Raw genomic sequence first — 25715 nt, forward strand, 5'->3', positions numbered from 1 at the left:
TAACAACTATCTGCCTCCTCACGAATATGGGTCCGGCAGTGAACCCATCCTATTCGGATCCTTGAAGCGACGTGACTTCTGTGAAACGTTTGGTCTCTCCGTACGCCGGCCTTATTGAGGAGACCTTGAATTCATCATTACCTAGGGCCTGTATTACAGTGTCTTTTGTCTCTTGTTCTATAGCGTCTGATTCCACATCTTTAATATGTACCACAGTACGTCTCGCACTTCGTGTTTTGAAATCAATCTGTAATTCAGCAACCTTGTTACGTAACGTTGCTGTAAGATTATTCGCATTCTGCGCACCCTGAACCTGAATTTGCAGTTCATCATTATTGCCCTTCTTGAGTGATATAACTTCACCTCCTCTCGGGAAATTGTGGACTTCATGGTCTTGATTAAGTCTGCGTAAGTCCTCCCTGCCGCTTTCACAACTACGATCCTATTCTGTCACAGGGGGAGTAGCCTTCTTTACACTTGTCAATCCTGACCCTTGTTTGTCAGGTGTACGATTTTGTTGTGGCCCAACCACCTTCATCGGTTTCTTTTTTCCTCTGTACAAGTATATTAACATCTTTTTGATGTAGGAACAAACTCCAACACCAGGCAAAATAAAAACCAAAGGTTTGGAGCTACGCATAACTCTCCTAACTAAATTCAGGAGTAAAGAAAGAGAACTTTGTTCTCCTTCCGCTAAATTATAATATACTCGATACCTGCACTTCTGTATATCCACTTTATCCGTTCCCAGTATAGTTGACACGTCACGTTCAATGTCACCTGGCTTGATCGACGGGTCCACACCCTGAGCTAGGGCTAGGTCTCTAAAGGAACATCTGTCACCAATTTCTGCTGCCAAATCATGTATCTGCTTGACCAAATTTATAATCTCAGCCGGCCTTTTCTGAGGGATTAACAATAAATATGGCCGCCATTTTTTAATTTGTAAGATATTTAATTACTGATTTTTTTCTAATTTTAAAACATTATTACCAAGACGCTTACCAAATATTAATATGATTCGTCAATCCGAACTTGAAATATAAATTGTTATATAAAAATAACAAAATGGCGGACAGAGGAAGAATGAAGGAGTTGTCGCCATTTTCCTAAGGATATTTTTTGTTTAAGAATCCGAATAAGTATAGCCAGTCCACCGTTTTAGAAACACTTTGTGTATTACATTGTTCTCCCGAGACTTTCATAGCCCTTTCTAATCGTGATTATAATGGAAAAAGTTCATTTGCGAATAACTGCTAGTAAACGTTTTGCTCGGATTTCAGCTACCCCGATGAAATGAGGTCGTACTGAAATTTTTAGTACGTTAATTAAGTGGCAAAATTAGTGATTTCTTATGGTTTTTAACCTGAAAAATCGAATAAAACAGATTTCAGAATTGTATGTGCAGTAGCTTATGAGAAACTTGGGGTAAAAACCAATTAATTATGATAAAAAATCCTTTTTCATATGTTTGATACACAGTAACTTTGTTAAATGGGCAATAAACACATAAAACATTTAAATAAAACTTGTAGAGAATTTAATTCTGAACAAAATTGTAAGATAAGTTGAATAAAACAAGAAAAAGTAAGAAAAATTCGAATTTTATTTGGAAACAGTACATTACTACATTTGTTGGAAAGGTACTTAATAGGTAAACAAAAATCAAATTGTTTTCTTCTTAATTTTGTAAAAACAAAATTTATTGTTTATTTTTTAAAAGCAAAATTAATGCGTAAATCGTGGCCATTGGTAAACTGGTTACTCCTAAAAATATTTTATATGCATCTAAGATCTCTATGAACCGGGTGTGTGATACCTGGCGAACAGTGATCTTGTTAAATCAATTACCGAGAAGCACAATAAAGTTAATGTTGGGAACCATCTCCTGGAGATTCGCCCTTTTTTGACTAAATTCAAAAGAGTAGTCCTCTCCAATGTGTGCCCAGTTATCCAGAATGAAGTATTAGAGGAAGAATTTAAGCGTTCTGGCATCCGCCTTGGGTCGGCTATTACCTCCCTGCGTGTTGTCTCAGAACCGGGCTACGAACATGACCTGAGTTTTCGTTGCCACATATTTGTACACCCTGAAGATCTTAAGGTAACCAAGCACCATGGACCTAATCAACGATGATTCACAATACTGGATATACCTCTCGACCGATTCTGTATCCAGCTATAAACAACCAGGGCATATAGCGAAAAATTGCAACCTGCAAGAGAGTAACCCGTGCAGCCTAGAAGCATCTCAAGGGAGTACAGACCATCAGATTTCAGAGACCGGTTTTCCTAGCCTTTGCCAACCTCCAGATGCTCCGAGTAAGGCACAGAAGAGGTTATTGTCCACCAACTCTAGCACAGGCGATCATCAGGGAGACATTGGGAACGCAGCAGGGGCACCGATTGATCCTCCTAACCAGAGAACTGTCATCAATACAAGATCCAAGAAGCCAAAAAAGGATGATGACAGGCTTGACGCGGGTGTGGAACCCCTTTAAAGATCTTCCAAGCCAAGGATAACCCTTATGTCTTGAACTACGTATACTTAAAAAACTTCCTGGAACGCTGCACGGGTAACTCAGCAGTTCTACAATTATCACGAGATTACACATCTAATACGATGGAACTGATACGTACCAGTATGATGAAACATACGTGAAAGTACCAGAATGAAGTATTAAGAATAAGTTCACGCGTGCAAGAACCGACTACTGAGTCAATTACGCTGCTTTAGCTACGAGCATGTCTGATGAGGATTGTAATGACATTACCGCCGAGTTACCTCTCAACTGTAGCCCGCTCACTGATATTAGTGTAACCCTTGCGGAGAATTTCTTATATACAGACAAAATTCACCATCTCAGTAATCCAATCCTACCATAGAATATCAATGGACTCCACCTCCAGAGAGAAAATGTACAGTTTCTAATCAATCGACTCAGTTTTTATGTGATATGCCTACAAGAGACTAATTTTAAGGATAACCACTACGTAGTTCTGAAAGGTTACAATGTTGTTCTCAAAAACAGGTTGGATGTCTCCCACGCCAGCGGTGGTGTAGCCATCTTCACTAATGATCAACCAGCCTATAGAGAAATTTATCTGCACACTAGCCTTGAAGCTGTAGCTGTGAATTTGACGCTTGCTCCTGGAACGTTTACAGTATGTAATATCTATCTCCCCAGCCATCGGAACTTTACTGTAGAGGAACTGACAGAGGTAGTTAGGCAACTGCCCAAACCATTTCTACTGATAGATGATTTTAACGCTCACAGCATCAGCTGGGGCTGTAATAAGTTGGACGCTAGAGGCAAGTTAGTGGAAAGATTGCTTGAGAGACCGGATCTTGTTTTTCTTAACCTGGGCTCATATACACATCTCAACAGCTCATATGGGACTTTTAGTGCCATTGATCTAACAATTTGTGATGCCTTCTCAGCTCATCTCTACGAATGGAGAGTCCTACAGAAACTTACGGCAGTGACCACTTCCCCATTGATATAGCGATCAAACACTGCAGTATAACAGGTATTCCAAAAAGAGCGACCTAGGTGGCTACTGCAGCACGCTAACTGGGACAGCTTTAAGGAACTGAATACTGAAAACGTTGAAGATTTACATTTGACAGGTGACGTAGCTCAAATAAATGAATACGTTAAGGGCTTTGCGGATTATTTGATGCGTGCTGCTGAACTAAGTATACCCAAAACGTCTGGATTCATTGGTAAGAAACGTATTCCCTGGTGGAACAATGAATGCAAATTAACGATGCAGGCGTCAAAGAATGCTTTTAACAGATACAAACGGCATTGGAATGAGGCCGTTCGGAATAAACCTTTCTCGAATATAAAAAACAACGTTCGAAGGCTAGAAGGACATATAAAGATAGTAAACGTCTAGCGTGGTGCAATTTCCTAGCCTCGCTTAATAGACACACTCCTATGAGTGAGGTATGGAACAAGATCAACAAAATCAAAGGAACGTATGAGACCAATCATGTACACGATCTGGTTGAAAATAGTCGCGTAATTCACAACACTTACTACATTGCGAATATTCTGGGTGAGAGGTTTTCACGGAACTCAAACGACTCAAACCTTGATAACAATTTTCTGAGGATTAAAAACAGCCCTGAATTCAGTTTAAAGGACATACTTCGACGGAATAATATTTGAACGCCCCTCTCACCTTGAGTGAATTATTATAAGTACTTGCACGTCTGAAGTCTTCTAGCCCTGGACCTGATGGAATACTGTACGCCTTCATATGGGAACTCTAATGAGAGTCTTCAGCACCTTTTACACCTGTTCAACATTATCTTGGAGGAAGGAGTGTTTCCGGACGTCTGGAGGGAGGCTATAGTCATCCCTGTGGCTAAGCCGAATCGTGACATCACTTCAGCAGAGAACTACTGCCCGATTGTTCTAACGGTGCACCCTTTGCAAGGTAATGGAGAAGATGATAAATAACAGACTGAAATGGCATTTGGAGAGAATCAAATTCTTCTCCCAATACCAATTCGGATTCAGAGAAAAGTGATCTACCATGGAACACCTAATATTTATACAGGCAGATGTGTGTGAGGCATTCGCCTCCAAGGAACATCTTCTTGCTGTGATCTTATACATTGAAAAGTCTATGAAATGGCTTGGAGAGAGAGGATAATTGCTACCTTGTTACAGAACGATTCTAACGGGAATATGTTGCGCTTTATAGCTAATTTTCTGAGTAAACCGACAATCCGTGAGGCTAATGAAGTTCTTTCAAAGATCTTCAAAATTGAAAACGGAGTCCCACAGGGATCTGTTCTAACTGTACTGTTCTTCTTGGCTGCTATCAATAGGGTGGCTGATGTTATCACTCTGCTAGTTAAGAAATATATCTTCGCTGATATCACTATCACCTGCAGAGGTAAGGAAATTGGAACTACGAGGAAAATAATGCAGAATTCGTTGAACTCGGTGCACAAATGGGCACAATGTAGTGGTTTCAAATTGTCGGTAACCAAATTTATTGTTTTCTTAGGAAACCAGTCGGATTCAAAGATTTGGTGAGACTACACTTAGGTGAAGACGAGATAAAGAGAACAAACGAGATTAGGCTTCTTGGTGTAACTTTTGATGAGAAACTGACCTCTTTGAGCCACATTAAGTACACCAAGGCTGAATGTCTAAGGAGAATAAATGTCCTTAAACTTATTTCATTTTGCAACTGAGGTGCGGATAAATCCTTCATCCTGAACACGTACAGAAGAACTGTTCTTTCGAAGTTAGAATACGGATCTGTACTGTATGATAATTAAGGGCATACTTGACAACATGTATTCGCATGTCAATAGGAGCATTCGCCACTTCCCCTATACCAAGCTTACTGGTGGAATCCGATGAACTCCCATTGCGTTACAGGAGGAAATAATACAATACTATCAAACAAACAATCAACTGCTCACGGAAATGACCAGACACGCTCGCACTTCGCTACTTGAAGGAAGGACGTCCTTATCGCAGTCTTTCAGCCTCAGGCTGCTTCGCTATCTCCAAGAATTAGATCTGCCTGCCTCAAAGATCCTTGAAAAGGGAAAAGAATGCGGCACCCCTTGGTTACGCGCGTTTCCAGAGATCGTATACCTACAATATGGAAGTCGTAAACGGAACCCAGATTTCCATTCTGCTAGAGACCAATTTAAGAACATGGATAAGAAATACTATGGGTACACTCTCATCTACACGGACGGATCTGTCTCGGCCGATGGATGTGGCTGTTCTATTGTACACCCTGACACAAAGATATTATATAAACTTAATGCCTGTTCTTCTGTGTTCTTTTGCGAGGCCTTTGCAACTTACTTGGCCTTGAAAGTTATCGAAACTCGTAGTGATGACAGCTTCCTAGTAATTACCGACTCTAGGAATGTACTAGAGAGCTTGAGCTGAAAACGTTCTGAATTCATCGTCCAGATTATTCATGTTATCTTTTCAAGGATAAATAATAAGACTGTGGTATTGGTATGACCATTGTGTCATCCTCGAGAACGAACGGGCCGATGAGGCTGCCAAGAGAACTGCAAATCGCATCCGAATACAATTGACATGTGAGAGAGACTTCATGAGATCAGTCGGAGAAAAAATTGCGGGATCAGTAGAATAGGTTCTGGCTGCTGAGTCCCCCTACAGCATTACATATCTGTCTCGGCCGATGGATGTGGCTGTTCTATTGTACACCCTGACACAAAGATATTATATAAACTTAATGCCTGTTCTTCTGTGTTCTTTTGCGAGGCCTTTGCAACTTACTTGGCCTTGAAAGTTATCGAAACTCGTAGTGATGACAGCTTCCTAGTAATTACCGACTCTAGGAATGTACTAGAGAGCTTGAGCTGAAAACGTTCTGAATTCATCGTCCAGATTATTCATGTTATCTTTTCAAGGATAAATAATAAGACTGTGGTATTGGTATGACCATTGTGTCATCCTCGAGAACGAACGGGCCGATGAGGCTGCCAAGAGAACTGCAAATCGCATCCGAATACAATTGACATGTGAGAGAGACTTCATGAGATCAGTCGGAGAAAAAATTGCGGGATCAGTAGAATAGGTTCTGGCTGCTGAGTCCCCCTACAGCATTACATAACATCCGGGAGAATGTGCTCGAGAAACATCTCTCCCCGAGCAACAGAAGAGATAAAGTCATCTTAACTCGGCTAAGGATTGAACACACCGGCTTACCCACGCTAATCTACTTGGCTCTCCTCAGAAGATCTGTAAGGTTTGCAAGATCAAATAGTCCGTGCACCATCTGCTCTTTGATTGCTCAATCTTTGGAACCATCCGACAAAACTTTTAGACCTGGGTTCGGATATGAAATTTCTGTTAAACCAGAATGAAGGTGTAAAACGTCTGTTGCGGTTCCTTTCCTACAGTGTAATGAAGAATACGATTTAGTGATTTTTGCGTGATTTATGTATTTTATTTTGTATTTATTGTTGTTACCTGTCTTATGTTTATTCCTTATTGTTCCTGTTTCTTTACTGTTTATTTTTGTTGTTTAATCGCTAATGACTATAATTGTTGATGCGACTGTAAATAAAAGCATTAAAAAAAATGATTGTTAAAAATTGCTGTTAAAAAAAAATTATTATTTCAAAGTTGGTGATAAAATAATAGCTGATCAACAGTGCCTAATACTGTATGGGTGTTTAAATCATTTTGTAAGGTACATTAAGTATACCGGTTACTGTGAACTGTGCTGTCGTTAACGAAGGTTTTTTGTGAATTTTAGTTTAAACGTGATCGGTTTGCCATTGAAGTAATGCCGTACTTATTTACAATATAGGAATACAATGTATGGTATTAATTTTTGGTTTGTGTATGGTAATGCTACAACTGCTGAAGTAGAATATAAAATAAGTTTTCCGAATCGCAAGATTCAAGATTGTAAAACAATCAGCGCGATTTTTCGCAATCTTTTAGGGAACAGGTTCACTTGCCTAGTATTCGTACCAGTTACGAACGATCTGTCCAACACGACGCTGTTATTGACAAATTATTATCGATGCAGTTCAGCACAGTCCAGGCGTCAGTACAAGACATCAAAACAACGAGGACAAAACAAGTTTCATCCTTTTCATAAACAGCCAGTTCAACATATACACTTAGGTCTGCTTCGCTTGGAGTCTGCAATTTGTGGAATAAAAATTGACAACTCTAAAATTATGTTTTGTACCGACGAGGCAAATTTCACTCCAGATGATGACAATAAGATATGCAATGAGTATACGTATTGACAAAATTTGTGGTTAATGTAACATAAGTTATAATAATTATAATAATATATATTTATATTAATTATATATATAAATAATAATAAAATATATATCATAATTATATATAAATAATAATAAAATATAGATCATAATTATATATAAATAACATAAGTTATTGACTTATCAAACTGTGGAAGACAATTTTCAACACCGATTAAGCGTCAATGTATGGTGCGGCCTTTTTTACAATCAGCTGTTTGGACCGTTCATATTACCAGGCCGCTTAAATGCTGGGATCTACTTGCACTTTCTTCAAGAAGATTGCCGAAGCTGCTTGAAGATTTCCTTTTAACACTGAAACTTAAGTGTAACATATAACAATAGAAATCAAATTGCTATATTAAGAATAATGTGGATCAGGTACAGAATAATTCGATTTTCTGTTTATTTTTCGTCTGATTTGCTTCAATAAAAAAACAAATAGGTTTTTATTTATTTATTTACCTTTTTATTTGCTTATTTCTCTTTATTTACTTTTTATTGACTGTATTTACATTTGTTATGTCTTGAGGATGTCTTTATTTATTTATAAATTTTGGCGCGCTGTCGTGCTGAAGTATCAGCACGGCTCGCTAACAGGTTCCGACAGTTATAACCAAGGGCGTATGTATACCTGCGCACTACCGACTAAACCTTCACCCCTGGCTTCCTCATTACTGGGACTGCTTATAAAAATATTTCATCAGAAGGGGGAACCGCCCACACACACAGTCATAACAATCCAACATGTCACACAACACTACTGAAAGCAACACATACAGCACGTCAAATACATACACCGACATCAACACACAAGAACCTGCAGAAAACAGGACAAGCTACTAACATCCACAACACCCACGCGTTACACACCCGCCAAGATAGAACTCTTAAATAGTCACACCACTTACCAGTAGCCACCATAAGACGCACGAGCGAGTGACTCCGGCCTCATCGCACCCAGGCTACCCCAGGCCACTCAGCCGAGGACCTGTCCGCCCCCGCGCCCGCCGGGACTCCCCCCATTCTCCTCTGCGGGACTCCCCATATAATTGAAGCTTCCTCATAACCGTCCTCACGAATCTTCCACAGTCTTCCACTGTGCGTCACCTTGTAATAGGACTCGTAGGGTATCTTCAGGGCGAAACATGTGCTCACGTCTCAGTTTGCCGAGCATCTCTCTACGCTCTATGGCAAATCTCGGACACAAAAAGAAAACATGTTGGGGGTCTCTTCCACCTCACACTCAGGACAATTTTCAGATTGATGGAGCCCAAATCTATACAAATAAGAACTGAATCCCTCATGACCCCCCAGGAATTGTGTTAACTCAAAACTCAGCGTGCCATGGGTCCTCCTGCACCACGCCCTGATGACCCCAATAAGGCGGTGGGTCCACCTACCCTTCGTGACCCGATCCCACCCCTCCTGCCATTTTTGTGCGATCTCTTCTTCTAGTTCTTCAGCAGAACACTTCCTTTCCTCTAATGGGAGTGTTCTCAGTTCCCTAGTTCTGTTACGCCGCATTAAGTCTACAGGCGGGAATCCAGTAATCACCTCAACCGCCTCCCTGGACACCGTCCTATAGGCGGCTGCTACTCTGATCCAATACCTTCTATGGATGGACTCCAATTTACCCCTATACTTGGCAAATCTAACAACACCTGCCCACTACTCAGCGCCATATAGCAGGGATGAATAGACCTCATCAGTAAGCAATTGCCTGTAACATTATTTCGCTGAAAAATGAATCAGGCCTGGAAGTCCACATCCAAGATAGCTTGATCTAACAGCCTTGTATTTTCGCGTTTGGGTTTGGATTTGCCAAGAAATATGTTGAAAATTGTGGGCTTATCTTCAAACATTTTATTGTAAACTGGTATGTATAATGCACATTGCTCTAATGTACTGTTTCTAAATAAATTTTGAAGTTTTCTTTCTTTTTTTTATTCAATTTACCTTACACCATTTTGTTTAGAATTAAATTCTCTAAAATCTTTGTTTAAAAATCTTATGTGTTTACCCACTTAAAGTTATTGTACGTCAAACATAAAAAACAGGATTTTTTACCACTACTTATTGGTTTTCACCCCAAATTTCTCATAAGCTACTGCAGTTACGATTCTAAAACCTGTTTTATTCGATTTTTCAGGTTAGAAATAAGAAATCACTAATTTTGCCACTTAACGTCCTAAAAATTTCAATATGACATTTCACCAGGGAAGCTGAAATCAGAGCGAAATCTTTCATTAGCTGTAACTCGCAGATGAAGCACTTTAAGGCATATGTTTATATGTACTTTTTCCATTATTTTCATGAGTAGAATAGGTTATAAAAGTGCTAGGAAAACTTCATGATACGCCTACAAGACCCAGCACCAACCCAAGGGTTCTCAAGGCTGCAGTACTCACTTTGCTGATGATTCCCATCTAGCCAGGATCCCTGCAGTGTCCATTACCCTTATGGTTGTGAGAATAATACTGATAAATAACAATTGAACTATTCAGGCTTTATAGATATCTGAAAAAGGAACTAAATTACAGAAGACAGAATAATTGTAACTGTGATAAATAACTCACTGCTACAGTGCATTACTGCTGAGAAATAGTTAATTAAAAAATTTAATCTAATCAAAATTAAAACTAACTTTCAACAGTTAGTAAATTAAGGATTATTTAACATGTACATAATTTTATTAAACACCCTTTCTCTGTTGAAATATTCAATGTTGAGAATATTGCTTTACACAGATCTACCTATATATGCAGTACATATATAATATATTCAGTACACAGATCTTTGACAGGGAAAACTTTCCGACTTAATTTTGCTGCCATGTTAACAGAAATTAATTTAATTTTTATTTTTATTTTAATAAGCAAATTTAATTGACAACTTGACTCCCATGGGGACTAGGGCATTGATCTATGGCTTAAAACCTTCGCTGGAATAACAAGAATGTATCCTGCAAATTTGAAAACAATTTGTCAGTTGATTCTCATGTGATGTGAGAACATACAAACAGACAGGTAAATAAACATACTTTTTACTTAAATAGATTAAGACCATCAAGTGGGAATTATGTTAGTGTTACCAACCCTAGCATCACTTCTGATGCTATGCATATATATCATAAAAGCATTTAGTACATAATGCAAATAAAAAATGTGGCTTTATTTATACCCATTTTTTTTATTTATAAATTTTAAAACTGAAATTGGTTTTATCTTAATATGTTTCTTTCAGTTTTTTGTATTTACCTTTATACTTGATTACAAGTACACCAATGTACAGTGATAACCACAAAAAGTAAACTTTTTTGAAAGTAAAGTAAACTTAAAATCAAACTACCAACTTGAATTCAAAGATACTGTGAATATTTTTAATGTACCTTGTTTCCAATGAAATTGAACACTGCAAGAGAAAAACAGGCTAACAACACTTATGTGTGATGACCATGCCATTTTGAAGAATTTTACATGTATTATACTTAAAAAAACAACAGGTAATATAGGCAGGCCATAGTTAGACAGGGGAAAGGGTGTCTGCTGCTGCTGCTTCCTGCTGCTGTCTTCTGCCCATGCATTACTATAGCAATGTTAGATTTCTTGTCTTGTTCAGTATTGCCTGGGGATGTCTTGAGGTACTGCTTCAGAGGATGAGATGAATGATAATTGTAGCGTTTGAAAAAATTCCATGCCTGACTGCGATTTGTACCTGGGACCTCCAGATGAAACTACCACTTGTGCCACAAAGGCCACTGTGCATTCTTTACTTGGGTGTAAATACTTTTTTGGTATTTTTAACCTTGTTTAATTAAAAGGTCCTTGTCTTTTTTTTATAACCTGTGGAATGCCTTTTTATAATTGCAAAAGTTAACTACTGAAATTCAGTTTTTGTTCTAGTAATGATTGTGTCAATATAAAAAAACTGCTGTCTTACTAAAAGTTGGCAAGAAACAATCAAATTTAATGAACTTTGTTACTGAAATAAATAATAATCACAATTAGGTCATCTAATTTCTGTAATACCAGTTAAATGTAGATTTGTTTAAATATGACAAAAAACTCTACCCAAACCAGTGGTTCCCAAACTTTTCTAAGTCGTGGCACCCTTTTTCAATTAAAATTTTTCCATGGTGCCCTACCGTAAGTAAAAGTATGACTACTCGTAAGAGATGAAAATAAATAAAACTTTGTATCTTAATTAATTTTTTACTTTATTAACATCAAGTTAATAATTAATTATAAATGTCTGGTTCAATTAGTTATGAAGCTTTTACAATATTTTGTGGCATCCCTGTGAAAAGGCTGTGGCTCCCCAGGGTGCCGCCGCGCAATGTGGGAATCACTGACCTAAACAGTATATTTTATTATTGAGTTACGATCAAGCATTATCAGAGTGATTGAGTGAAGTACACGATTTATAGGAAAAGAATAACAAAATGAAGAATTTCAACTATAAAAGCATATTGGAACTGACAAGTTACCTGTAAACATGTAAAGGATCATAACTGCCCTCATAAAGTTAAATATAACTTTATGAACAATTTATGATGTAAACTTTTTTTAAAGGGTAGATTACAGCTTAAAGAAGGCTCAAGAGGGTCCCTTTACTGAGTTACAAAAATGTAAACATTTAGTGAGAAACACGTAATGCATAAAATCTATTACGAAAATATAGAGAAACTAAAATAACACCTTTAATATTAGTTTGACCTACCCAAGAAATGAGACATTCTCTACATTGATACTAGTTTAAAGCAGAGAAAGATGTTCTCTACAAACTCGAGTATTATCTGATTCTACTGAGAAGCTGATATTTCATCAGAAATCATAATAAATGGATACAGAACAAGCCAGTCTGCTAAAATCTAAAGTCCAGAACCAGTTTTTTGTTATTGACTATTCATAAAATAAATTTTTTCTGAAGAAATAAAAATATTAGTTTATTGTTAGAGTATTATATTAAAATTTTACTATATTTAATCAGTATGTAGCAGAGAAAACTGGCTGAATTTGTTAATTTTACTTTTTAGTTTTATTTCTAATAAAATTTGTAGCCCTGACAGTTTTCAAATGTTCAATTAGTAAATTACATTAGAAAGGCTTCAGTAACCGAATTTAAAGTGTATTTTTTTTTACAGTTCAAACTTAAGTTCATTGATCAACACAATTTTTTTAATTGAGTTTCAACTTTTAAAATAGTGTTCCGAAAATTAAAATTTAATATCAGCCTGATTTCTGATGAGGTCTTCATTTTGTATTCCACTTATAATCCTGGTTTTATTTCTTCATTTTATAATATTATTTGACACAAATCATCATTTCTTATCTATAATGTTTACTGTAAACAAAATTGATTAAAAGAAATACTGTGTTGTGTTCCATAATAAGTCTGTGTTGAAAACTAAACAGGCAATCTTTTATGTATTTTTATTTTCAACTTAAAATAGGAAATTTGCAGTAACTATTTTACAATTAAAACAAATAGAATATGTTAAAGTAACTTTTGATAAATTTCCATTTTTTTTTGTGTACTATATTTTTTCAAAATAATTTTATCGTAAGTATTATTTTTGTTTTGTCATTTTTATCCACCAAAGAAGAAGAATAGAACTATTCCATTAAAAAATATGTGGAAATGGTTGCTTTGTAGTATTTTGCATAACGGGAAAAATTAGGATTGCATTATTATTTCATAAATATCATGTAGATAAACCACAGCTGTTATAATAAAAAAAGTGTTTGAATGGTTTTATGAGACTGAAAATTACCCTTTTTTATATACGAGGGTAAATTACCTGTTTGGTGGTATGGTTCAGGAAGAATCTAAAAAAACATTACTAAACAGTATATTATAGAATCTGTATTAAATAGTGTTATTTCTGCTAAAAGAAATGTTGTTAGAAAGACTGAAGCAATAAATTGTTTCAGGTATGAAGCAACAAATTAATATAGTTAATTAATTACATAGTCTCAATTCAGGAATGTAGCAACTTTTGCCCATATTATTGTTTGGCATTGTGCAGGCTCTCATATCTTTTCTCTCCCTTGGCTCTGCAATTTTGTTGTTACCTGTACAGCTAACATAGCATTCATAACAAGACTGCCACGCAAACTCAAAACTCAATATATGCATTCTAATGAACTTTTTTAAAATGCTTATTTTTTTAAATTTGTTATTAGTAAGGCAACATGACATAAATAACAGTAGAATCTCTGGAATAACTTTGTCAAAATTATTTGTGAAAGCAAAGCATTGTTTTATAGCTGTTTTAAAAACTATTAAAAATAGTTATTTTAATTAAAAAGATAGTTAATTGTTACTAGATTCTAATTAAATGCTTATTTCACTGTTGAAACAAACTCCTATTTATAAATTTGAAAATGTGATCCACAGTTCTAGTTTTACATTAATCAGATTTTTGCTATCTTGTTTCATGTACACTGTATACAAAAATGTAACATAATATCTGTTTGCATTTTGTGTGAAAGAAGTGGGATAGAATTGTTGCTATTTATGTAGATTTACATTTTTACTACTAACTAATCATCTGCATTCATGTTCATTGTTGACAGGTAACTTCTTTAAACCACAAATATTTTAGGAATCACATTGAAGATTGTCTCTCATTCGGTCGTCCATTACTAATAGAGGATGTATTAGAGGAGCTGGACCCAGCTTTAGACAATATACTGGAAAAAAATTTTATAAAAATCGGTACTTCTCTTAAGGTGACAAAAATAGTTTAAACTTGGTTCTCTGTTATTAACAGCAAAAATTTTTTCAAGGATTTTCTTGTTCATGGAAAGAAATTCAGTTTGACTTATCGTTGCTGTGTCAAACAGAATAAAAGTGTTAACAAAATGCATTTATTCATCTTGTTCAAAAAAATAAATAAACTGAAATATATTCGTTTATATATTTTTTTTTTCTGTTAACTGGTGATGCAATTATACAGCTGAAAAGGATTATAAGTCAATAATTTAGCAATCAAATTGGGATGATAAAAAGTTTTCTTTGTATAAAAATTACATTTCAATATTTTGCCTATTAAAAATTATATTTTGCTGATTCACGATTATCACATTTTCCTGAACTCTGGATGTAGCCTGAAACTACTCCTATATGTACAGTGTTTATAAAAACCATTTGAATAATTCATGGGATAGTCCCAACATCCTTCTCTATGGACCATGAGACCTTGCCGTTGGTGAGGGGACTTGAGTACTCAGGGATACAGAGTAGCTGGACCGAAGGTGCAACCATATCGGAGAGGTATCTGTTGAGAGCCAGACTAAGGAATGATTCCTGAAAGAGGGCAGCAGCTCTTTCAGTAGTTGTTAGGGGCGTGAGTCACAATGACTTAAATGGACATATCAACATCACTCAGTCCTCTGAGTACTGCGCAGTTGAAAGCAATGGAAAACTACAGCTGTGTTTTTTTTCCAAGAAAATGTGGCTCTCTGCATTTTCAAAAGCAATAATGGAGGCGCCTTCCTTGGTAAAATATTCCGGAGGTAAACTAGTCCCCCGTTCGGATCTCCGGGTAGGGACTACTAAGGAAGGGGTCACCAGAAAAGTAAAAAATAACATTCTACGAGTCGGAGCGTGGAATGTTAGAAGCTTAAAAAAGGTTGGTAGGCTAGAGAATTTAAAAATGGAAATGGATAGGGTAAACGTGGATATAGTAGGAATTAGTGAGGTTCGGTGGGAAGAGGAAGGCGACTTTTGGTCGGGTGACTTTAGAGTAATTAACTCAGCGTCAAATAATGGGCAGGCAGGAGTAGGTTTCGTGATGAACAAGAAGATAGGGAGGAGAGTGGAGTATTTCAAGACGCATAGCGATAGAGTCATTGTAATAAGGATAAAATCAAAACCTAAACCGACAACGATTGTTAACGTCTATATGCCTACAAGCAGCCATGATGATGATGAGGTAGAATGTGTATACGAAGAGATTGATGAAGCAATTAAACACGTAAAAGGGGATGAAAATTTAATAATAGTTGGAGATTGGAATGCAAGCATTGGAAAAGGCAAGGAAAGAAATATAGTGGGTGAATACGGGCTGGGCAAAAGGAATGAAAGAGGGGACCGACTTATAGAGTTTTGCACGAAGTATAATTTAGTAATTGCCAACACCCAATTTAAAAATCATAATAGAAGAATATACACTTGGAAAAAGCCAGGCAATACTGCAAGGTATCAGATAGATTATATCACGGTTAAGCAAAGATTTAGAAATCAACTCGTGGACTGCAAAACTTACCCTGGAGCAGATATTGATAGCGACCATAATTTGGTGATAATGAAATGTAGATTGGGGTTTAAAAACCTGAAGAAAAGGTGTCAGATGAATCGGTGGAATTTAGAGAAGCTTGAGGAAGAGGAGGTAAAGAAGATTTTTGAGGAGGACGTCGCAAGAGGTCTGAGTAAAAAAGATAAGGTAGAAAATGTAGAAGAAGAATGGGAGAATGTTAAAAAGGAAATTCTTAAATCAGCAGAAGCAAACTTAGGCGGAATAAAGAGAACTGGTAGAAAACCTTGGGTTTCAGACGATATATTGCAGCTGATGGATGAACGTAGAAAATATAAGAATGCTAGTGATGAAGAAAGTAAAAGGAACTATCGGCAATTAAGAAATGCTATAAACAGGAAGTGCAAACTGGCGAAAGAAGAGTGGATTAAAGAAAAGTGTTCAGAAGTGGAAAGAGAAATGAACATTGGTAAAATAGACGGAGCATACAGGAAAGTTAAGGAAAATTTTGGGGTACATATATTAAAATCTAATAATGTGTTAAACAAAGATGGTACACCTATATATAATACGAAAGATAAAGTTGATAGATGGGTGGAATATATTGAAGAGTTATACGGAGGAAATGAATTAGAAAATGGTTTTACAGAGGAAGAAGAAGAAGTTGAGGAGGATGAAATGGGAGAAACAATACTGAGATCTGAATTTAAGAGAGCATTAAAAGATTTAAATGGCAGAAAGGCTCCTGGAATAGACGGAATACCTGTAGAATTACTGCGCAGTGCAGGTGAGGAAGCGATTGATAGATTATACAAACTGGTGTGTAATATTTATGAAAAAGGGGAATTTCCGTCAGACTTCCAAAAAAGTGTTATAGTAATGATACCAAAGAAAGCAGGGGCAGATAAATGTGAAGAATACAGAACAATTAGTTTAACTAGTCATGCATCAAAAATCTTAACTAGAATTCTATACAGAAGAATTGAGAGGAGAGTGGAGGAAGTGTTAGGAGAAGACCAATTTGGTTTCAGGAAAAGTATAGGGACAAGGGAAGCAATTTTAAGCCTCAGATTAATAGTAGAAGGAAGATTAAAGAAAAACAAACCGACATACTTGCCGTTTATAGACCTAGAAAAGGCATTCGATAACGTAGACTGGAATAAAATGTTCAGCATTTTAAAAAATATAGGGTTCAAATACAGAGATAGAAGAACAATTGCTAAGATGTACAGGAACCAAACAGCAACAGTAGCAATTGAAGAACATAAGAAAGAAGCCGTAATAAGAAAGGAAGTCCGACAAGGGTGTTCCCTGTCTCCGTTACTTTTTAATCTTTACATGGAACTAGCAGTTAATGATGTTAAAGAACAATTTAGATTCGGAGTAACAGTACAAGGTGAAAAGATAAAGATGCTACGATTTTCTGATGATATAGTAATTCTAGCCGACAAGAAAAAGGATTTAGAAGAAACAATGAACGGCATAGATGAAGTCCTACGCAAGAACTATCGCATGAAAATAAACAAGAACAAAACAAAAGTAATGAAATGTAGTAGAAATAACAAAGATGGACCACTGAATGTGAAAATAGGAGAAGAAAAGATTACGGAGGTAGAAGAATTTTGTTATTTGGGAAGTAGAATTACTAAAGATGGACGAAGCAGGAGCGATATAAAATGCCGAATAGCACAAACTAAACGAGCCTTCAGTAAGAAATATAAGTTGTTTACATCAAAAATTAATTTAAATGTCAGGAAAAGATTTTTGAAAGTGTATGTTTGGAGTGTCGCTTTATATGGAAGTGAAACTTGGACAATCGGAATATCTGAGAAGAAAAGGTTTAGAAGCTTTTGAAATGTGGTGCTATAGGAGAATGTTAAAAATCAGATGGGTGGATAAAGTGACAAATGAGGAGGTATTGCGGCAAATAGATGAAGAAAGAAGCATTTGGAAAAATATAGTTAAAAGAAGAGACAGACTTATAGGCCACATACTAAGGCATCCTGGAATAGTCGCTTTAATTTTGGAAGGACAGGTAGAAGGGAAAAATTGTGTAGGCAGGCCACGTTTGGAATATGTAAAACAAATTGTTAGGAATGTAGGATGTAGAGGGTATACTGAAATGAAAAGACTAGCACTAGATAGGGAATCTTGGAGAGCTGCATCAAACCAGTCAAATGACGGAAGACAAAAAAAAAAAGTCCCAACATTGTAATAAACATTTTTATATCAACATATGACAGAAAATGCTAAGTTTATCGGGTATCGGCCATTTTATTTTTAACATAAAAATTATTTCTCAAAAAGGGTTAATTGAATCGAGCTGAAATTTCGTGTTCTGCTAGTGTACCTAGAGGATTACTTTTATAAAAATAATGAACCTGATCTGCAAATTCTTTTCAAAATGTCGGCCATGAAAATTGTTTAATTGTTAATATCTTTGCAACTGTTGGTCTATTTAAAGATTATGTTTTACAAAAATTGTTAAGCGTTTTATAACAAAAAAAGTGACACCTTATTTGTCCAAATCTGTTGATAAATAACAAATTTATGGCAAAAATTCTTGAAGTGACTGTTCGTTTCGTCCGGAATAAAATTAAATAACTCGACACGATGTCAACTGAAATAATTTTATTAACGTTATCATGTAATAAAATATAATAATTTAATAATATTGAAAATATTTTAACAAAATAGAATTTATTGAAATACCACTTACATAATTCTGCTTTGAGAAGTACATCTAACACACAGTATCATTTCTGCAATTACTCAGTTGGATTTTAGGTAGATTTCATAAGAAAGCTACCTATTGTAATGGTGCCATTATTCGATTTGCGGGAAATTTGGACATCTCGTTTCACATCCCCCAGACCCCAAAACCATCGTCAGCTAAAAAGTACATACCTTTGATATATATATTTCACTTTCGTGATAACTGCCGTAATTTTGCGCCAATCACTTTCAAATTGTTCCCTAAAAATAACTCGACCCAAAATCTTAGTCGAGCTTGTTAATGGCCAAAATCGAACCATAGTGGTGGAAATGGAGAGGCATTTTTGAAAAAAAATTGCTATAACTTATTTATGAAGTAGAATATCCAATTCATTTAAAGTTCCTACTATTCTTTGGGTAAGGGCCTAACTTCTAAGTAAAGTTTTTTGATATCACCAACCATTGACCCAGGGGGTGGAAAAAGTGGGGTTTTTGAAGACAAAAAATTCATACCTTCCTTAAAAGGCAAGTATCGAATCTGTTCAAGTGGTCGTTAGTCCTCCTTAAACATTACCTAAAACTTTTATCTGAAACAAAGGAATGACCAAAATGTTGCTAGAATTGTAAAAAAAAAGGACTTGTGTGATACTTTTTTCACATGCAACCATCGTCGTATTGAGTAAATTTGAAGTTTTTCTTAACTTTTAAGGTGGAAATTTTTTTTATTCCCTACTTAGCATCGCGGAAATCTACCTCCCTCTTCCAGCGTGCTGAAAGAGATTTTTTATATGGATTTCATTTATCATAACACAGATGAGAAACTTAGTGTAACTGTGTGTTGGTTTTGTTTTTCTTAAAGTAAAATCATGCCAAGCCCAGTGTATATTTCTGCATGATAAGGTACAATCACTAGAATATCAAAGCTGAATTTCTTATAGCAATTGAAATTATTTTCATTGTTTTTAATTTTTTTACGAATAACCATCAAAGAATCATTCAAATATCACTTTTTTGACCAATCTTTTTCTTATCTTTTCTTCCCAGTTTCTTCATCTGTTCTTACTTAACCTTTTTTTTTTCTTTTTCAGTCCACATGGGTTTTATCTGTTTCACAGGCATGTTCAGACTGTACAAGAACTTTATAAATTCACCTCTGTTTTGAAAAACTTTTCCTGAGTAACTTTTGCATTTCTATTTTCAGTTGTTTAGTATAAGCTTGCTGGTTTTTGTTTCAAAATTTTATCAAAGATTTATTTGTTCACTCTAGATCCATTTATCTTCATCACATATTTAAGAAATCTTACTCCTCTTTTATTAAAAATCTGCTTTTAGTGTACTGATATTTTAGTACTTTTCTTTTAATTATAAGTACCACATTTTTCTGAGTATTATAGTTTGTAATTTTGGAATTGATAGATAAATTTTTCTTTTTATAGTTATTTTTAATTAAAAATTCTTTAGTTAAATTTAATTAAAATTTGTTAGTTTATTTCTAAAGAAGCCTCGTCTGTTCCATTATAGCTGATTATTTCCCCTAAATATTTAAGTTTTTAGTTGTTTTAATATTTACAAATTTGTATGATTTTTTTTTTAAATTTGTCATGAATTCAATTTTAATAAAGAAAATTTGTAAATCAGCCTGTTCAGCTATCTTTTAAGATTTATAATCTTTTAAGATTAATTTGGACAATTGCATCTTCCTCTGATCCCACTAGTAAAGCTAAACATTTAACTCTTATCCTCCTCTTTCTCCTTTTTTGGTGTCCAATCTTATTCCTTTATTTTTTCCCCAGAATGTTTTAATAGTTTTATCCGATGCAATATTGCAAAGTATGAGTGACAGACCTTCTCCCTGTCTTAATCCTGTTTTGGTTTGGAATGGTTAGCTGATTTCTCCCTAGAATTTAACTTTTCCACATATGTTAGCAAATGGAAATCAGTTCAGAATAATTCTTAAAACAAGTGGGTATGGACTAACTACATTAGGAAATCTAACTCCATGCATGAGTACATTTTGTTTTCTTTTAATTTGTGCGATTTTTAGTTTTAATTTGCCATTTTCAAGAACATTTCAAGTACATTTCAAGTTTTACTACATGAGACGCTTACAGTTCAGCTTAAAAGATATTATTTGAGTATTTTCTTAGAATAACTGGGGTTGAAAAAACTGTGATTAGTTCATAATAAACCATGGCAACATCTTGTGAAAGGTTCTACACTGACAGTCACTAAATTATAATTTTATAAATAATAAATATGTTGGGATTATTTTCTGTTTTTGTTTTAATAGTATTTTCTATTATAAATTTTTGAGTACTTCAGGCAAAATTTCATGAATTATTTTACTTAGGTTAAAGTTGGTGATAAGGAAATGGATTTTCATAAAGATTTTCGTTTGTACATAACTACTAAACTATCTAATCCGTCATATACTCCTGAAGTGACAGCCAAGACATCAATAATTGATTTTGCTGTGACCATGAAAGGTAAGATTATGGTATGAATCAGTTTTATTATATTGGTGTAAGTTACTAAATTACTCTAATTTAATTAGAATGAAGATTAAAGATTTTCTTGTTGGGAAGAATCAAAGTCTAAGCCTAAAGTAAAATATAGAATATATTATAATTTTACATACGTGTTTTTATATAAACATGTACACAAGTATATGTAAATATACTTAACTGAAAATTTATTAACCTTGCACCAGTTCATTAGACTTGTATTACAATTGTACAATTATTGCAATGTTCCTGTGTATATTAGGCGTATTATTCTTCTACAATATTAATACTTCTTTAATTTTATTTAATAGTAATAAAAATTAATTTATTTTATGTAAACACATTTAATAGTGAATGTTACAACTGATGCTACCGTAATAAGTTTAGTAAATATAAATTTTATCAAGTAAGGAGGATAATTATCCATAAATGAGAGAAAATAATATTATTTCATTTACATAGGTCTAGAAGACCAACTGTTAGGTCGGGTGATACTGACTGAAAAAAAAGAACTGGAGAATGAAAGAACTTCATTAATACAAGAAGTGACATCAAATAAACGAAAAATGAAAGATCTAGAACAAAACTTGCTGATAAAGTTGACTACAGTACAGGTAGAAAATGAAGTTACTTATTATATTGTTTGAAAGTAATGCATAATCGCCTAAATTTTTTAAGTTAAGATTAATTAAGATGTTCTTCCTTAATTGTAGTTATTACAATAAGTTATCTAGCAAATTGTTTTATGAATATATATTATACAGTGTTAGAATGTTCTAGAAACAGTTTTGTATTCAAAAAGTGAGAGTGAGACTACATGATAAAACCAAGTGTACAAGTATATGTAAATAAAAAATATTTCCCAGAAAGAATGAAATTCCTGTCCACCATCTTGAAATCAACTTCAAATTTTCTAAATAATAAGATGATCAAGTGAGGTATGATTTTAATAGAAACCTTGGGAAATACAATGGTGAAAAGCATTTTTTTATCAGCAACAAAAAAATAAAATTATGGAAGAAGTGAGATGAGGAAAAACTTGCGCTAGAAATTGTATCCTCTAACATCTGGAAAGCCAAGGCTTTCCAAGGCAAGGGCTGTCCCTTGGTGGGACAAAGACTGCAGTAGTGCACTAAGGTATTATAGAAGGGCTGTACATAATTTCAATTGAAAGCCTACGATAGAATTGCTCCGCACCTTCTGGAATGCGAGAGCTGTGTGCCATCAAGTGTTTTGTTAAATGCTAAATGGAAATCAGGGCTGAATTATATCGATACCATTTCTCAGGCAACTCCAGCATTGGTTGTGTGGAGAAAAGTATGAGTCATGTGAGGATCACCTCAGTCTCTGCTTGCAATTGGAATGGAAAACAACAGCATCCTCATTACCTTGCCAACTGATGTGGCAGACATGTTTGGAAATATATTAGTCAGTTTCCATTTCATTGCCATATTGTCTGAGTTTGAGGTATAAGTTGCAAATAAATTTATCCCATTGGAGACTGGTAAAATGAATTAAACGTCCTTTTTCTTTTGGAGAGTTAATGTTTGCCTTGAAAAATTCCTGCTATACTTACTCTGGAAATGATAATGCAGTACAACCCTGTTTAACCGGACTAGATGGGACCTGACATTGTCCTGATGGACGTAAGTCTGGATAATACAGAAATGTATAATATATGTACACTACAGCTTAATGAAATCACTACAGTATTAATGTAATAAGTTGAAACTTAAATTCAACTTCGTACATATTAACAAATAACTTGTATAGAAATCAAAACACAATGTGTGAAATACAAATTCAAACTTTACTTACAGCTACGTCAATGATTATTTACTTTAAAAAAAACTTTTAGTTTTTTGCTTTGATGATGGTCGGTTTTTTTCTGCTTGATCTTGTAAACACTTTAGGGTAAGCAGTTGATGGCAGACGTTTCATTTTGATTTTCAAAATATGACATCAGCTTTCCAAGCATATCTATAGCTTCTCCATGAGATTATAGAGAACTGAACTGACTAATGTGTTTTCAATATCAGGATGTGGGTTTGAGGAACACGCTAACACGATATAATTATCGCTTAAACGCTGGAAATCTACATCATTTTCGTAGTCCATCCATTCAGCTACGTCTTCATCTTCGACAATACATGAATCTTCTAAAAGATGAATAAATTGTTGGATTCAGGTTTCAGATTTTTTTTGCCACATTTTTCAAAGTAGAAGCATCAATATCGTTCCATGCTGAAGCACACTTGTAACTTATGAACTTGAACTTACTGTTCGAATTTTAATTTAAGTAAATCAAAAACATTTACGCCAGCTTCCTTACTATTCTTTCAATAAGTTTTATAAGTAATTTATTTCTTTAATGTCATTTGAAGGCTTCTATTACACCTTGGTGTAAAGGTTGGATGGATGAGTGCTGCTGTTTGCGGAAGTAAAAATTTTACAAAGACGTAACCATCTCTCAAGTTATCTGCATCTGGATGACAGGGAGCATTCTCGATAAATAAAACAGCTTTTTATGGTAGCTCTTCTTCTTTTAAAAATCTCCTCACTTAAGGGATGAAGAGTGAAGAAACCCATTCTGATTTTTGTGACCTGTATATGCATCAAAATGTATTCAAGTTACTAATATTCTTCAGTGGCCAATGTTTAGCCAATTTTCGTACCACAAGAAGTGAGAGCTTCAACTTGCCTGACGCATTACTGCATAAAAATATTGTCACCCTTTGCTTACAAACTTTATGCCCCAGCAGCGAGTCCAATTTTGAGGCAAGAGTTTTTTAGCCAGCATTTTAAAAAATAAATCCTGTCTCATCAGCATTGAAAATCTGAGATGGTGATAAATACTCTTCTTTTATAAATTTTGAAAATGCCATTTTATAATTTTTGATAGCAGCATGATGCTCTGCTAGATTGAACTATCATATTCCGTAGCAAGCCTTCCACCTATCTAACAAACCTGAACTTTCTGTGAATGACAGATTACCACCTAATTTATTTAAAATTAAAGCCTTAGATTATAAAATGGCACCTGATATAGGAACTCCTTGCTCCCTCTTTTGGGTAAAACACATCAATAAAACTTAGTCTAGGTGACTATTTTTTTGCCATTCTGATCGTTGCCCTGTTACCTAAACTATTTTTAGCCAACATTTTTGAACAAACATCTTCAATCTCTTTTCTATGTTTTTTCCATTCAGTTTGCTTTCCTACACCTAATTCATCACAAATCGTTTTACACATTCCCCATATTTATATGAAATAGCGCATGAAGTTTTTTCCATAGAAATGAGTACCCTGTTTCTTTTAGTTGCCATTCCACTAAATTACACCATTCAGAGGATGAATAAGTATGATATGTCTTAGTGTAAGTGAAGTGTAGTCTTGTACAGTCACAGGTCGACCACTTTTGAGATGTGTGGTTAATTGAAACCCAACCACCAAAGAACACCGGTATCCACGATCTAGTATTCAAATCCGTATAAAATTAACTGCCTTTACTAGGACTTGAACGCTAGAACTCTTGACTTCCAAATCAACTGATTTGCGAAGACGCGTTCACCACTAGACCAACCCGGTGGGTAGGCAGATACATCCGGTCTAGCATTATGTCACCCTATTCTTAGAATGAGCGATAAAGCGTTGGCAGTTATGTTTGTAAATAAACACTTTGGGAACATTAATCAGTATAACTGCTGTACAAAAATATTACACACCTCTATTCTCAGAAAAAGTAAATGTTTACGGTAAGTCGTCTGAGACAAATTTATTAACAATTAAAAAATCTGATGTGGACACTTCATGACTTCCTTATATGCCTAAATGAGTTATTATCTAAAACGGAATATCTACGTATTTTTAATAAGTACTACAGTACGTAAAAACTGTAATACAACCTAACTGCCAATAAAATGGATACATTATACAGTAGACCTACTACTATACTTATTTATTTAATTTACTAAATACTATTTACAATACATATATATTTTTTTTAATTTTGCCTTTCCCGATATCGGTCCGGATAATCCGGAAGCGCGGTTAAATGGGGTTGTATTATATTATGTTCTTATCTCCCGGATACTGAATTACGAAATCTTTTGTTTAATTACAATAAATTATTTTCTGACTAGTTTTACAGTTTTTTGGTCAGAAGCACTGGTCATTCATATACTGAAATCTGTTATGCCCTTCAAATTATCATCTTATCCCTACCAGTACCCCTGCGTAAGTTGATGGAAAGAATGGTAAACCGTCGTCTAGCACGAAATCTTAAGAGTAACCCCGTAATTGCCTCCGAGCTATGCAATTTCCGCCAAGGCAGATCGTCTAATCGATCATGTAATTTCCCTCGAATCTGTTATCCATAACGCTTTCCAAACAAATTTTTATTGTACTTCATTGTGGTTTTATTTCGCCTTTA

General features: G+C 35.0%; 1 protein-coding gene across 1 annotated transcript in view; it reads left to right on the forward strand.

Annotated features, from left to right (window-relative positions):
* The window catches only part of kl-3 (dynein heavy chain 8, axonemal kl-3), a 744292-nt gene that overhangs the window by 644664 nt on the left and 73913 nt on the right, over positions 1-25715 (forward strand). Inside the window, exons 25-27 of the mRNA XM_075354364.1 lie at positions 14383-14538; positions 21130-21265; positions 21746-21897. Coding sequence (XP_075210479.1) covers positions 14383-14538; positions 21130-21265; positions 21746-21897 — 444 coding nt within the window. The remainder of the gene's footprint in view (positions 1-14382; positions 14539-21129; positions 21266-21745; positions 21898-25715) is intronic.

Source organism: Lycorma delicatula, chromosome 1 (genome assembly GCF_047948215.1).
Source record: "Lycorma delicatula isolate Av1 chromosome 1, ASM4794821v1, whole genome shotgun sequence".
NCBI lineage: Eukaryota > Metazoa > Arthropoda > Insecta > Hemiptera > Fulgoridae > Lycorma > Lycorma delicatula.